Raw genomic sequence first — 15,089 nt, forward strand, 5'->3', positions numbered from 1 at the left:
CGATTGTTGATGCAAGTAAACACTTTCATTTTTTTTTTGTTTTGAAATCAGAAAGGTAGAGAAATATTAAAAAAAAAAAACATAGCAAATTTCAGCGAGTGGTTCGAAGTGCGCGAAAGGCGATGTTCAGTTCAGCAGTGAATTAATATATGTTCTACAATTTTCCCAGCACTTTAAAGCTACAAAATTAAGAGCACACGAGACGTAGATTAGTCACCTGGTGAGATGTAGGTGGTAGTCAATCTGTATGTCTCGAACAATAAAAAAAATGAATATTAATGAGACACAGTCCAAACTGCATTCAATAGGACTGAAATTAAAGTCCAATCTTGTGACCGATTTTGATGAAACAAACGGTTAGGTTTCCCAAGAAGTACAGTAAACATGTGATGCCGACCAAAAGTTAAAAATCATTAGAACATTTAAGTTCTGGCTAAAAGCAAATTCCTGTAAAAGATGCGTTACAATGTTAGTCCACGCAAAAACAAGAAGTTCTACAATTTTCCTATAAACAAACTTTGTATCGCTAAAATACTTAAGGCAAAAACGTTCTATTCCAACTGAAAACGGCGTGGTAGTCGCCCGCTGATCGTTATTAATCCACCCCCGAAATATGGCTAAATCAGCTATTAACAAATAATTGACAGAAATCCTCTACGGCATCGAGAAACTGATTTACATCCGATTTATAGACAAACACTAAATAAAGAACAATTTGCTCAGTAGCTACGCATCAGCAATGCCCTCTATGCCAAACTTTGTGGTTCTTAAAGGGGAATCAAGACACGAGTCGAGCGCCAAACAACAACAAGCAGCCATGTTCGTGTCAGACATCCTTGAGAAACTTGCTCTTTCACCTCGTTCAGCGCATCAGTCTCCACTTTAAATCAACAGATCTTTACTTATTTTGTACAACGAAGGTCTTTCCTAAGTTCCTGCTACCATTTCAATCTCAAGCAAGCTTTCAAAGTGAACAATTTGGTTCCTAAAACCATGCAGCACGTTCGCTGTCACTGGTCGCGTGCTCTTTGACAAGTCAGCGGTCGCGCATGCTCATGCAAAAAAGACCCCTGTTCCCCAGGATGACGTTAAAAGTTAACATTCACATATTTGGATTAACAAAATGCACAATATACTGCAAAAAATGTTCCTGTTTGTTTTCCTGTTTTTCTCTATGCTGTTACTATGCTCATTTTTCAGATTAAAATAATTATTTTAAGTAAAAACTGGTTTAACTACGTCGTTACCCTTTTTTTTTTTGAAAATGCCAAAAATTTGGGTCGGTCGGACGACGCTAAACGGAGAAAAAAAAGAGGATGGCCTAAAAACCTAGAAATGGGACATGCAGGCAGCTATGATCCACGCGCGATCCACGCGCTTCTCGCGCGAAAAATTTTGAACTCTACTTTGCGGGGTCTTGAGTATCGCTTCGCGAGGAACAACATCGTAACCACCAACACCTGCTTATTGAAGGAATTTTACTCAGGATATGACCTGTGAGAGCAAAAACCGTACGTGTCGCGCATATGATAAGACACATTTTCTCCCATCTAGCTCATCATTGTAAGGCCATCAGCCAGTAATGTCGTACATGTCCCTGTACATGTCCCTGGTTTCAGGAAGTAAACTGAACGTGACTGAAAATCACATGAAGTATGAGTGCCGATACCGAAAACATCAAGTCTGTCTGTGTATTTACATAATAGTCCAAATGTGGATCTATTTTGACGCTGTTAACATATTCTAAACACGCACTCGTCTCTTGTGGGAGACGTTTATCACGGAAGTAAAAAAATGCGTCGTAAAAACAGTATCAGTATTCCTGTGCATCAGTTCAGTTGGGAGAGTGCGTCCAGACCAACAAGGCATTTCGTTTTATAAAACTGACGAATATCTATCTTCTCGTCAGCGACAGGCGGCAAAAGGATCAGAAGCAAGAGCGAATAAGTTGACAACTACTCAGCTGCATGTAGGGCCCGTGTAGAAAAGAATCATTTGAAAACAATTCGTGCATTTTCATTTCGTTTTGTTTAGTTTCCTGATCGGCTTTTAAATGCGTGGGTGTGTGGATACGTAGGGGAAGTTTTTTTGGCCTAGGCTCTCATTCTACTACTATCACCGTCTTTAATGGACTCCTTACACTATTTTTGGTTATCTTCTGATCCCATAACTGCTAAAATGTAAGCATTTGCAATAACCGATAGAATCTGCGTTTCCTCAAAACATGATGAACTGATCTTCTTTCTACACCCAGAAACGTGCTTACCGCGCAAACTCTTGTGCACCGCCAGATCGAGGCTCGCTTTGTTCGGGACAAGTTCCAGGGGAAAAACACTTGAAACGGGGTATCAAAAGCCTCTGAAAATGGTTTATTTTGCTCGCATTCCCCACAGCTGGGGCTACTTCGTAACTCACCGTCTGAGGGGTCGTATAAGATCGTCATCCGTCGACAACGAGGAAGCAGTGGTTTCCGTCTACTTTAATATTTTGAGTCAAAGTGGCGATAAACAGCCTCGATTGAGAAATATGTATTTAGTCCGAAGTCCATTAAAAATAGATTTGGGCCAGTTATCGTGTTAAAAGGTGAGGATGCATATTTTAAAAAGTAAAAGGTTTCAAAAAATAAGGTTAATTCATACGCTGTATTCTGTAGATTTGTATAGGTAATAGCATGATTTGTAGTGATATTTGGCATAAATACCAAATTGTTATACGTAATTTCACGAGCCGTTAGGCGAGTGAAATTTGAGAAAATTTTGAATATCCCGAGTGGTATTTATGCCAAATATCACTACAAATCATGCTATTATTTGTTTATACCACTACCCGCAAAAGGTTTGTAATTTTCACATGTAGGTATTTCAAATTAAGCTGAAATACCACTGCTCTAAGCCAATCAAATTGCAGAAATTTCTCATGTAGTGGTATAAATTGAATTATTGCCTCCATGAGGAAATTCAATAAAGTATGTATGTATGTAATGGTTTTAATTCTAATTAATCTTAAGCTTATTACTTATAGTTAAAGCCATAATTAATTACTACCAAATACCACGACTGTTGTTGTTTCCTGTTTTATACCACTACATGAGGTTTACAAATGCAAATTAAGTCTTTTGTTACTTTATTTTGCTGACATGTTAGGCTGCAGTCAACCACTATCACACCCATTTCTTTTTGACAATAAACTACACATTCAGGGGGAAGGAGGGTCGACGCAACTTTGGCTAACCCAGCACTGCTGTAATCTAGTTTAATATTTGTAAGTATTGCCATGTTAGTGTGTAAATTCGCTATTTTTTTCTTTTTATTCATTTATATATTCCGGGTAAATTTTTTCTTTTTTGTGTGTGTGTTTTACTTGCAATTTACAAAAAAAACTTTGGCTAACCCTTCCTTTAGTTAATAATAGCAACCCAATTTAAATCCTGCATCCTTTTCTATAACCAGGGCAATGGGTTTAAATTTACTCTGCCAAAAATTAGTATATCTCAGCGTCCAATATCAGTGCCGGTGTTCAAACTCATCCTCCTGTCCTTTACATTGTACAGGCCTCGTTGTCTCCACCTTAGTGCTGGAATGGTTGTAAACTTTGTTAAATGTAGTAAGTAAGTTTGTGTGTAGCTGTGACAGAGTTTTGGGACGAGTATAAAAGGAAGAAAAACTTTTTATGTTCCCTCTCATTACTCTCACGATGAATACTTATGACAATTATTGAATGAGGCTTTGTACAAAATTTTTTTTGTGAAACGGGACCATCCCCCCCCCTTTTGCTCTGGAAGCTACGTACCAGCTGTCATTAAATTCTCTTCTTGATTCAGGTCAAACCTGTATTAAACAGCTAATAAAATTGACCATTCTCTAACAATGACCATGTGGCACCCCTAAAACCGGTACAACTTAAATTGTATTAATAATAATATTATTAAGGTCAAACAGGAACTTTCTCTTTCTGTCTTTCAAGAGGTGTTGGACATTACAGCTGCAAACCATGGGGTCAGCTGTTAATCAAAAGGATCTCAAAATAGAAAGTCAAAAAATGGATGGATCTGACTTGCCGTTAGCAACTACCAAAACTTCTTCTAAAAGGTATGTATCTTAAAATTATTAATTTTAAATGTCCACTCCAAGGCTGTGCTTTCCTGGCTTCAATAACTTACTTAATTTTCTTTACGTATATACTTAATCTTAATAACTTACTTAGATTTTGTTAAAATGTATAATCTATTTAAAAATAGGTCTGCAAGCTGTATTTGTGGCAACTACTTATCAGTACTCACTATATACTGGTTACATGTTGCTTCCTGTCATATATGACACACCCTGGTGAAAGCATGCAGTTACCCCATTTTATTAAACATATTAATGGCTTCAACACTGCAGGTCGCACATCATGCTGTTTTATGCTGTACACCTGTATAACAACTTACAAGCCCCTATTCCTGGCCACAGTTCAATTTGATACCAAGTGGTGTGTGATTGGTTGAAAGATATATGCACTTGGTTCTGATTGGGTGAATGGTACATGTAAACCCTATAGTTTGTACAGTCAACTACCTAAATTCCACCAATTTTTCTCATTATGGAAGGGCGTCTATTGAAACACATCAGCTGCATAAATGGCGGTATACATGACTAATTGTGTGCAGCTCTCAAAGCATTCTGACACATGCAGTGGACTTTTGATTATTTGAGTGAAGTTCTGCAAAGAGTTAGCTCATTGTTTGCATGAAACAAAAACAATTGCCAAATTTGCATGCACTCTGGCTTCCTTATGGCGATTAACTTTGGTTTACATTGATCAAATATGTGAGAAATGTGCATCATATAATATTTTATTATAGTATTTAAAAAAGATGCTGCACAGAGGTTTCCTTGGTGATTAGCAGAGTGAATAATTATAATGCCACAGCTCAACTGAGGTTGAACTTGCTGTTTCAACTTGTTCCGGTGCAATAATATTATGCTATCTTGTTCTAATACCTCGATCTCGCCCCAGGTCTGGCAGATTCTGTGCTCATACACCCAAAACATTCCCCTCTGCTGCCAGCTACTCAACAATTTCTTTATCCCCTGGTCCCTGGGTTGCTCTTACATAATAACAATCACATTAACAATATTATTATCAGGGCTGTGCTCCAGCAAAGCCTGGTGGCCCTTGGTGACCAAGTTTTGCTGTTGGGCGACTAGTCATTCTTATGTCTTTCGTACAAATCATATGCTGGACACCCTAGATTATTTTACAGTTTCAGAGCACTGGGCTCCATTCAATTTTCCTTAGAGCACAGCCTTTATTATTATTATTATTATTATTATTATTATTATTATTATTATTATTATTATTATTATTTTTATTATTATTACCACTATTAAAACTTTGAACGAAAAAACCTTTTACCCCAACTGTAGCATGCAAATGTGGCATGAAAATGATCTGAAATAAAGAATTCTGTTTTAAATCACAGTAAACAGCATCAATAAGTATAACCAGGAATGAAGTGTGTGTGTTAACTCAAATAACAATTTGAATAGAAAATTTACCAGTTACTTTTGTTGAAAAGAACATACAGATACAGTGAACCAAATGAAGAAGAAGAAGATAAACCATGTCTTGCTCCTTTGAGCAATAAATGTGAACCAAAAGTTGATTACTATTTCAGTTGACAGGCAAATACCCCTTACCAAAAAGAAAACTTTGGGAATGATATGGCAAAGCCGTGGGAATGTTATGGGAAGGCTAAGTGATAATTGCGATCGAGGTACAAGAACGTAACCCCTAATTTGTGTTGAGTGTTCTGTGCGTTATTGGGTTTCCTGCGCAATTAATGAGGGAGGTTATTTTGAGATTACATTTGCGTCGACACACATTTGCCTCACTTTGAAGTGCTTGTTTACATTTTGTCTCCCTTTGACGCGCTAACTCACGTGGTGTTTCGTGTGTCCTCGGCGTTCATCTTTCAAAGGTTTGCTGAGGTCTGATATTCTGTTTTTGTAAAGCGTTCATTTTTTTAAAAAGTTTGCTGAATCTTGGTAAAGCGTACATCGATCTGTGCTTGCTGAATCTTCCAAAGCGTTCATCTTTCAGATGTTTGCTGTTAAATTTTACTTTGGATTAAGCCTTCATATTTTTCAGCATGGTTCGTCACTGTCTTTGGAAAATGTGTGCGACTCCTGGTGCATGCATCAAACCGGGTTTAGTTTGGCTGCCTTTGTGTCACAAGTAAATCTACTGAGTTTGTAGCTCGGCGGCCGTTGTCAGGCCACAAAGTAAATTTACTGAGTTGTGTAGCTCGGCAGCCGTTGTGCCACAAAGTAAATCTACCGAGATGTGAAGCTCGGTGGCGCCATTTGATCATGACTTGTGATATTTTTGGCACCGAACAAACGAACACTTTAACTCTATGTTATATTTATTAGGAAAAACTTATAAACCAGCCCACAATAGCACCACTCTTGAGTCACTGAAATCAACACGCTTGACCAAATTACTGAAGAAGTTATTGACGTGAGCCGCACGCACATTCCACCGAAGGCTTTGACAGGGTTAGTGCGAAATTTGAATTCAGATGTGAAAGCTTTTAAAAAGTAAATTCAGTTTAATTCGTTTTGTCAACAGGTTGATGATTGGATGCTCTTAAAAATAACAGAGAAAATTATCCGAAGAAATGTTTTTGAAGAAAGAAAAAGAATCCCGGGTTAAGCGCTAATCGGCCTTTGAACAACTGTGCCCTGTAATCGCGCCAGTAAAACAAAAGTTTGAATGGTAGACTATTTACACGCCTGACACACTCTGGCCAGTGTCTCCTCCAATTACAAGCACTTGACACCGAACCATACGATATCTTTTGAAAATCTTCGTATAATGATACACAGTTTAAATAGGAGTTTCGGTGTACGCAACCCTTACGTTTAAAATATTCCATAATCATATTTATCTGTCCCACGAACCATCCAATCTTCCCCCCTCAACTGTTACCTGTACGCCTAACAAACATATCGAACGCACTCTCCTAAGCTCCGATTACTCCTAGTATGGAACTAATTTATAGGATGGGACCTTATTTTGGCAAAATGTAACCCAGGGAAAATATATGGGAGGGAAGAAAAGCCGATGCTATTCATTGTATGGGAGAGCTATGTCCATAGATATTCCATAGCACTGACATAACTGCGCCATAACTTGGATGGAAATGATATGGGACACCAACTTTTCAATGTGCCATAGATAATCCATACCAATAACATTCACTTTTTAAGTTCCATAGAATTTCCATTTGATGACTTCATTTAGGAATGTCTCCCTGATAGAGTTTCCAATCGATGGTTTTACAGAAACTCTGTGAAGCCAAAGTTAAACTCAGAGGTGTGGTATTAATATTCTTTGCTAAGTCCATGCGGGAGAAACTAGCAAAAAGTACTTTTTTATTTTATTTTATTTTTTTATATACCCCATCTAATAATATTTTGATGTAACTATTTTGAAATAAGAACATGTATTTTAAAATGAGTCCTGACTTTCGAACCAAACATCTTTCTTTCACTTTCTAGAAGAGAACACACATTAACGAGTAAAAATTTGAATTTGATCACGAGAAAAAAGAGAACAAAATTCTTTGGTCTGATTGGCTCATACTAGAAGTAAACCATTCTAAACGACGAAAAATTTAGGATCGAAACAAACCAAACGAAAAATAGGACAGTTCGTGATGAGGTCTGCACGCCCAATTCCTTGTTAAAGGACCGGTTTCTGATTGGCTGAAAGTGCTTAGGTGGCTCCGGTTGAAGTCTTCACACTGTAATTGCACAAACTTAATCACTCTTAATGATTTACTTCTAATAATATTATTCCTGAGAATTTCCGAGAATGATTTTTTTTGTTATTGATCTATAAAAGTAAAAATTTGATTTGTTGATAACGTATTTTGTTGATATTTTGTGAAACAAACAACTTTGCTTTTGTGTTTAGGTCATGCTTGTTCGGTTTCCGCTTCCTTTATTCAACTTGGGTGTCCTTTTGCAACTGGTTTCACCACAGTTTGGAGAAACTGTTTGGGGCTATGGGAGAGAATATAAGCAACCATCCTTTTGCCACCATAGCTATGGCCATTTTCCTCGTTGGGCTTTTTTCGATTGGATTTTTGTGGTTAAATCCTGAAAACAGATCTGCCAAGATTTTTGTTCCCCAGAATAGCAAATCTCTGCAAGATCTTGATAAAGCAAGCAAATTTTTCAAGTTGAAGCTGAGACAAGAGAAGGTAATCATTGCTCCTAAGCAAGGTGAAAATATAATTGATCCCAAGTACCTCAAAGAAGTCTTGCAAGTTCATCTTGCAGTTGAAAATTTGACAGGGTATGCTGATGTATGTTCAGTAAGGCCAGGAGTAAAAGAAAGGTCAAGAGAATTTTGCATGGCTGTCAATCCTTTGGAACTGTTTAATTACAATGCAGAGAACTTGATTAACAGAAAAGCAAAACTGAGTAGTGCTTTAAACTGTCCAGGTGTTTTAATGAGAAATGGCCGCCCTTCATGCCTTAACTTTCCAAAAATGTTTAGTGGCATAGCAAAAAATGAATCTTCAAACGAAATTTTAAGTGCCCAAGCATTGCAGATAACATACTATGTTGATGAGCCTAGCAGTGATAAAATCACAAATGAAATAGAAGCCTGGGAAGAAGCATTTATCCAGAAACTATCCTCTTTGCAAGATGAGTTGTCAAATATTGAAATCTACTTTTCTGCCGAAAAAAGCTTGGATGATGCAGTTGCTGCAAGTAGCTCGTCTGATATCCGTTGGTTTTCCCTCACATTTACTCTTATGTTACAGTTTGCTAGCATAATGGCAGGAAAGATTTTCACGAATCCGCTGACGGGACACTCCTTACTTGCATTAGGTGGCACCTTTGCTGTGGCTCTTGGAATCTTAGCTGGGTTTTCTTTGTCTATGCTAGCACAAACACCTTTTGTTAGCATTGTTGGTGTTCTGCCATTTCTTGTTGTTGGTATTGGCCTTGATGATATGTTTATTATTGTGGATCACTTAGATCGCCACGAACGTCAGTTGAAAGTTCCTACTGTAGTCCGGCGAGTTATGTCTGGGACAGGGGTAACAATTACCATGACAACCCTAACAGACCTGGTGGCCTTTGCTGTGAGCACAAATTCTCAATTCCCTTCAATTAAGTACTTTTGTACTTACGCTGCTTTAACGATAACCTTTGCATTTCTCATGATTGTGACTGTGTTTGTGGCTCTGATGTCATTTGATGTGCGGCGAATAAAAGCAAATAGACGAAACTGTCTTCCAATGTGCTATGCCCCAGAGCCAAAAGAAGGGCAGCCTCCTTGGGATGAACCTCAGCCTCAGGTATCAAACAGATTGATGAAAAGATGGGCAGAGTTCCTCATGTACCCAACAGTCAAGACTGCAGTTGTGCTTCTCTCTCTTTGCTTACTAGGAGGAGGTATATATGCCACCATTCACGTAGATCAAGAATTTGACAGAAGTTTGTTGGCCAAAGAAGGGACTTATTTTGATGAGTTCGTGAAAATGGAGCGAAAATATTTCGAACTACCCATGGAAACCAGTATTGTATTAAGTGGAAATGTGGAGTATGGAACAGTCTCTGTGCAAAATAAGATTACCAAGCTTTCTGAGATTGTTGCATTGAATAAATACTTTGAAAAAGATACTGTTACATGGATGGGGGCTTTCTTGAAGTACTGTGAGAATCATAATAAACCTTGCGATGGTGATGACTTCATGGCCAGTTTAAAGAGTTTCCTTAGCACCTCTGAATTCTCTTATTATAATGGAGACATCAAATTTGGCCAAAATGAGACAGTGATTGAAGCCTCACGTATAACTGCTTTCATGAGACGCTCCTATAGCTCAGTATTCAAAAAGGATGCCATGCTGTCTATGCGAAAGGATTTAAATGCAAAGTCAAAGCTGCCTGTTTATGTGGCTGCAGCTCCCTTTGTTTACCTTGAGCAGTATGCAGCTATTCTCTCTGAGACAATTCGTAACCTAACAATTGCAGCGCTGGCAGTGCTCATTGTGACAGTCCCCTTCTTGATCAATTTAAGTGTGTCTTTTTTGGTGTTTGTTGGTTTTGTGTCTCTGATCTTTGAGTTGTTTGGAATGATGTGGCTGCTGAATGTCTCTCTTAACTCCATCTCCATGATAAACCTGGTTATGGCTATTGGTTTTTCTGTGGACTACAGTGCCCATGTAGCTCATGCCTTTGTTAAGGCAACTGATACTTCAGCTGATAAAAGGGTGGTCGAAGCAGTTACCTATGTTGGAGCAAGTGTCATGTTAGGAGGTAAGGACACACTGTAGAGAGTAAGTAGCTAGAAAATGATCGTCCAAGTAAGTGAAGGCCTTAATAGCACTGTTGACAGTGACTGAAGTTTCGACAACCTGTGCGATAGTCATCTTTAGAGTCAAAGTGACTTGTATCACGTCTGTCGATGGTGTTGAACTCTAGTTATTGACCAGATTGGTCAATTAAGTCGATGTTATTGGTGGTCTGTCAGTTACGCCGTGATGTTATTGGCTATGAAGACTCTAGATGTGAAATCTAAATGTTTTATAACGAACACTACTGAATTGTAGTCGACAATTACCGGCACCGCACAAACGGATAACCAACAATTTAAAACCAACAACAAAAGACAGTTACACTGTGACAAAAGACAGACTGAAACGCACCAAACACATTAAGAGTCTTCATAGCCAATAACATCACGGCTTAACTGACAGACCACCAAAAACACCGACTTAACTGACCAATCAGGTCAATAACCAGAGTTTAATACTGTCAACTGATGTGATACAACTCACTTAGACTCTGAAGATGACAGCACAGGTTGTCCAAGAGTCAGTCACTGTCAACAGTTCTATTCAGGACTACACTCGCCCAGACGATCATGCTCCACCTGCTTATATGAAACGGCTGCTGGGTTAAAACCTTTCTCTACAGAGGGTATTGCTTAAAGGCGCATGTCTAACTAGAAGGCTTAGTATAAATTTAACCCATATCCGAGCTTTGTTCACACATCACTACTAAGACCCGTTTTTGTCCTTATGCAAACATTTTCAGCAATACATTACTATTATAGTGAAGTTAAAGCTAAAAAAATGTAGGCTAGAATTGAATGTGAAATGTTCTGGCATACATGTAAATTAGACTGACGGAAGCAAGACAAAATTTAATGAGAAATCGAGCGTGACTCTCCGCGTGTGGCTGCTAGTACCATTAATTTTGACTTGTTTCTAATTCCAGTCTTCCAGTACACGAACAAGTTCTTTTTGGTGGATAGAAAGTCCTATCCTCCTAGCTCTGCTACTGGAATGAACTTCTACTACAGTCTGAGACAAAAATAGTTGGAACTCTTCCACCGGACGCTGTTTCTTTTTTTTTACTTCTGGCCCACCACTACATCCACCCAAGGTCGTTTGTGGCAGTTAACTCACCAAATCTTGCACACCAACATTGGGAGGGTACGAAGACAGTTGACTGAGACTGTAGCATGACTGATACTGAGATGACATTTTATTTACCTGTCATGTAAACGAATAGGGTGCAACAAGAGAAACTTTGCCAGTACAGAATTGTTTCTTTAATCTTTGCAAAATTTTACAGATAAGCAAATGCAATGTGAATCTACCTTGTAATTTTTTCCACTAAGGAGGACAATGTTAAATGTTGATTTTTTTTCATTTAGGTGCCAGTACCCTCATTGGAATCTTCATGACAGCCTTCTCAAAATCAAATATTTTTCAGATTTTCTTCAAGATGTTCTTTAGCATGGTACTCCTTGGTCTTCTCCATGGCCTTTGCTTTCTGCCAGTCCATCTCTCTGTGCTGTACAATCTTGCTGCAACAGTGTACAAAAGACGTGGCTCCAACTTAAAACATAGTGAAGTGGTTCCTGGCGCAGAGGGTACAGTTTATTGCAACCCAACAGGGGATCAACTTCCTCTGGAATCTTCTGCAGTCCATCAAGAGACGCAGAAAGATTGTAGAGAAGCTTCAAACCTTATATCCCCTGAGCAGCAGTTGAATGACAGTACCACAAAAGGTTGGAAAAATTAATTATTGTTGATGATAAATACCAATTTAATATTTGAGAAGATATTGATATCAATGCTCAAAGCATCCAATATCCGAAAACCTGTAAGTCAGTCTCTAAAAACTCAATGAACCCTTGCTTTTTCCAAAACCTACTTCTTAGTATCTGCATACTTGATCAATTAAACTCAATAATGTTTGATTTATCATAAGAAAGGTTTTATTTAGGTCTTGCATCTCGTCAATAGCATAACATTACAATTTTAGTCAAGAAACGAAATTACCTTATTTTTCTCCGACCGTTCGAAAGCAGCTGAGCTCTTGGATCTCCCTGTGCTAAACGCCCTTAATAAAGGATTGTTGAAGCGGACTGTTGGCTACTTTGAGTCTATCATTTCAAGTAAGACTGCGAAGTTCGCGAGTAATTATTTAAACGCTGATATGATTATGAAACATCTCAGCACCGTTGGCCCTCCAAAAATTCAGCCTTGATTGTCATGGTGCTGGCAAGAGGAGTCACATTCCAAATACATGTGATCGAAGCACTGTCAACAGCGATTGATAACATGACTTGAATGATGAATTGAAAAACATGGCGGTGGTCCACCTTCATTAAGAAAGGAAAATACGTTTGTTATACTCAGTAATCGAATCGATCAAAAACAAACAGCAGCAGTAGCTGAAAATAAATAAACTTTTCACTTTAAAGAAATACGTACCTAGAAATAATTCACCTGACTTGCCGGTAGCCAAGAATATTATCAGTCAAATTTTAATAGTTCAACAGTTTCAACAAGAGAAAATTTAACGCGTATGATTGTTATCGTAAAAAAAAAAAAAACGAAAAACACATTTTAGTCATCTGACTTATTGAACAGCACAAAGACAACGACAGCAGCGGAAAAAAGTCGCCAAATCTCTACTCATCTGACCATGCACATACATGAACCTGAGGTGAGGACGAATTTTCGCAGCGTCCAAACTTTTAGACCTTCAGTCATATAGGTCACTTCAGATGCGTCACGGGAAAATCGGCAAACAATCTTAACTGGAAAAACCAGTCTCGCTGGTTTAGTCACGTAAACCTGTTTTTATAGTTTCCCATAACGTTCTTTTAGTTTTATCGAAACTGGTTTCAGCAAATCCCAAGGGATTATAAAATCATTACCATCACTGGATAGCTCTTCTTTCAGGGAATCCAATTAATGCGGTCCTATGGGAAATACACACGCCTCCTGGAAATAGAGAGGGGATGCCCTAAAAATTCTCTGTACAATTGGGCAAATAAGGGAATTTAACATTTAGGATCCTCTTTGGAGACATAGGTGCCTTATCACTCTTACTGCAATGTAATGGTGTGCAGATTTTATATGAAGAATAAGCTGAATACCACCAAATGCTCTTAGCTACAATGTAATTTTTTCTTTGGAAAATGAGAACCTAAATAGCCTTAATTTGTGCTAATTACCCTTTATGTACGAGCCTGTTATAGCTAACGTGGGAAAAGGTGGGTTCTTAGTCGCTAGTTTTTACTGTATTTAAACCAATAATGAACTCACTATTGAAATAATCAAGTTCAAATTTTACTCTTTTAGGAACGCTTTACCGGGTTTCACTATAACAATACTGGGATCATTATACATTTGTGAGACACTGACCACCTACCCCTCCTCTAAGCCAACATTTTGCCCTAAGTGAGAAGTAAATGTTAATGTTGGCTTAGGAGAGGGGTAGATGGGCAGTTTTCCTAGAAACGTATAATGATCCCAATATTGCACCAGTGTCACCATTGTCCAAGGTTTCGATCAGTCAGCACATTATTGTATATAGAGGATATTACATGGCCGCGCGGAGATACGAAATTTCTCTTCGAGCGTTGAAAAATATTGCACGAGTGAGCGCAGCGAACGAGTGAAATATTTTTTCAACACGAGAAGAGAAATTTCGTATCTCCAAGCGGCCATGTAATGTTTTATTTATTATATAAACACCAATGAAATAGCAAACCATTTCACTTTAATAGTTTTTTGGTGTGAAAGGCGCGATTTATTATGTAGCCACAGCAAAGGTGATATTTTCACATGTGAAGATATCAAGTTTTCGCGCGAAAGCTCACCAGGTATTTCATTGGTGTTTATATAATAAGGGGTATATATTTCACTCTTCTTCAAGAAATGATCATAGTTCACCATAAAACAAAAACCTGAGGAACATTTTCTGAATCTGACAAAGCAAAGAGCTTCGGTAGCATTATTGTTTATTGATTGGTTGGTTGGTTGACTAGAAAATATGCTTCTTCCTTCTTTCTCAAGAAAAGGTCCAAACTTTTACAATGACTAGTGCGCAGCAGCCTCATCTTATAATTATCCTAGACACCAGTACCAATCTAAATCATGTTTTGCTCTGCGGATTTGTAGGGCTGTGGCTTTATGACTACCAGTGTAATTGGTGCTTGCGCCTGGTCAGCAACACTTTACCCTTAGATTGAACAGCAGAGACAAAGTTGCAAGAACTTATTTCTGGTTGTCTAACTTGGTCTCAATTCTTCTTTTAAAACAGACAACAGAGGAACAGATGACCGAGAAAAGGAGAGTTTGGATTGTGAATCAAAATTGTGAGAGTGGATGCTTAGTTGGGTTGCACAGGTTCAGTACTACCAATCTATTGTTGGAAAAGACTGAATACGATGCAGTGTGTATTTAGAATTATTCAGAGGTGGCTTACTTCTTTCAAGGTCTGCCTACTTCACCATGTTATACATTAAGCCAGATTAAACATTGTTGTTTTTAAGTTGATTGAAAAAGTATTCACTTAAGCTTTCAGATTCAAAATCTCCAGGGTTCGTGACCAAACCAGGACGTTTTTTTTCGGATTCATGCACCTTCCTGTAAACGACAAAACGAATCCCTTACCAAAATGTTCTGCATCCGTCAAGAATCCGGAAAAATCTCCTCTAGTGTAAACCTGGTCTCTGAAAACCGGGAACACCTGAAATGTTTTAGGAATGTGGAT

At 38.2% G+C, this 15,089-nt stretch overlaps 1 protein-coding gene across 1 annotated transcript; it reads left to right on the forward strand.

The window, feature by feature from the left end:
• The first annotated feature begins 3,950 nt into the window (after positions 1 to 3,950).
• LOC140921129 (patched domain-containing protein 3-like) lies at positions 3,951 to 14,872 on the forward strand. Its single transcript, XM_073371092.1, has 4 exons — positions 3,951 to 4,088; positions 7,966 to 10,325; positions 11,731 to 12,087; positions 14,637 to 14,872. Exons 1-4 carry the CDS (start codon positions 3,991 to 3,993, stop codon positions 14,693 to 14,695), a joined length of 2,874 nt encoding a protein of 957 aa, XP_073227193.1. The 5' UTR covers positions 3,951 to 3,990; the 3' UTR covers positions 14,696 to 14,872.
• The last annotated feature ends 217 nt before the right edge of the window (positions 14,873 to 15,089 follow it).

Source organism: Porites lutea, chromosome 12, assembly GCF_958299795.1.
Source record: "Porites lutea chromosome 12, jaPorLute2.1, whole genome shotgun sequence".
NCBI classification, from domain to species: Eukaryota; Metazoa; Cnidaria; class Anthozoa; order Scleractinia; family Poritidae; genus Porites; species Porites lutea.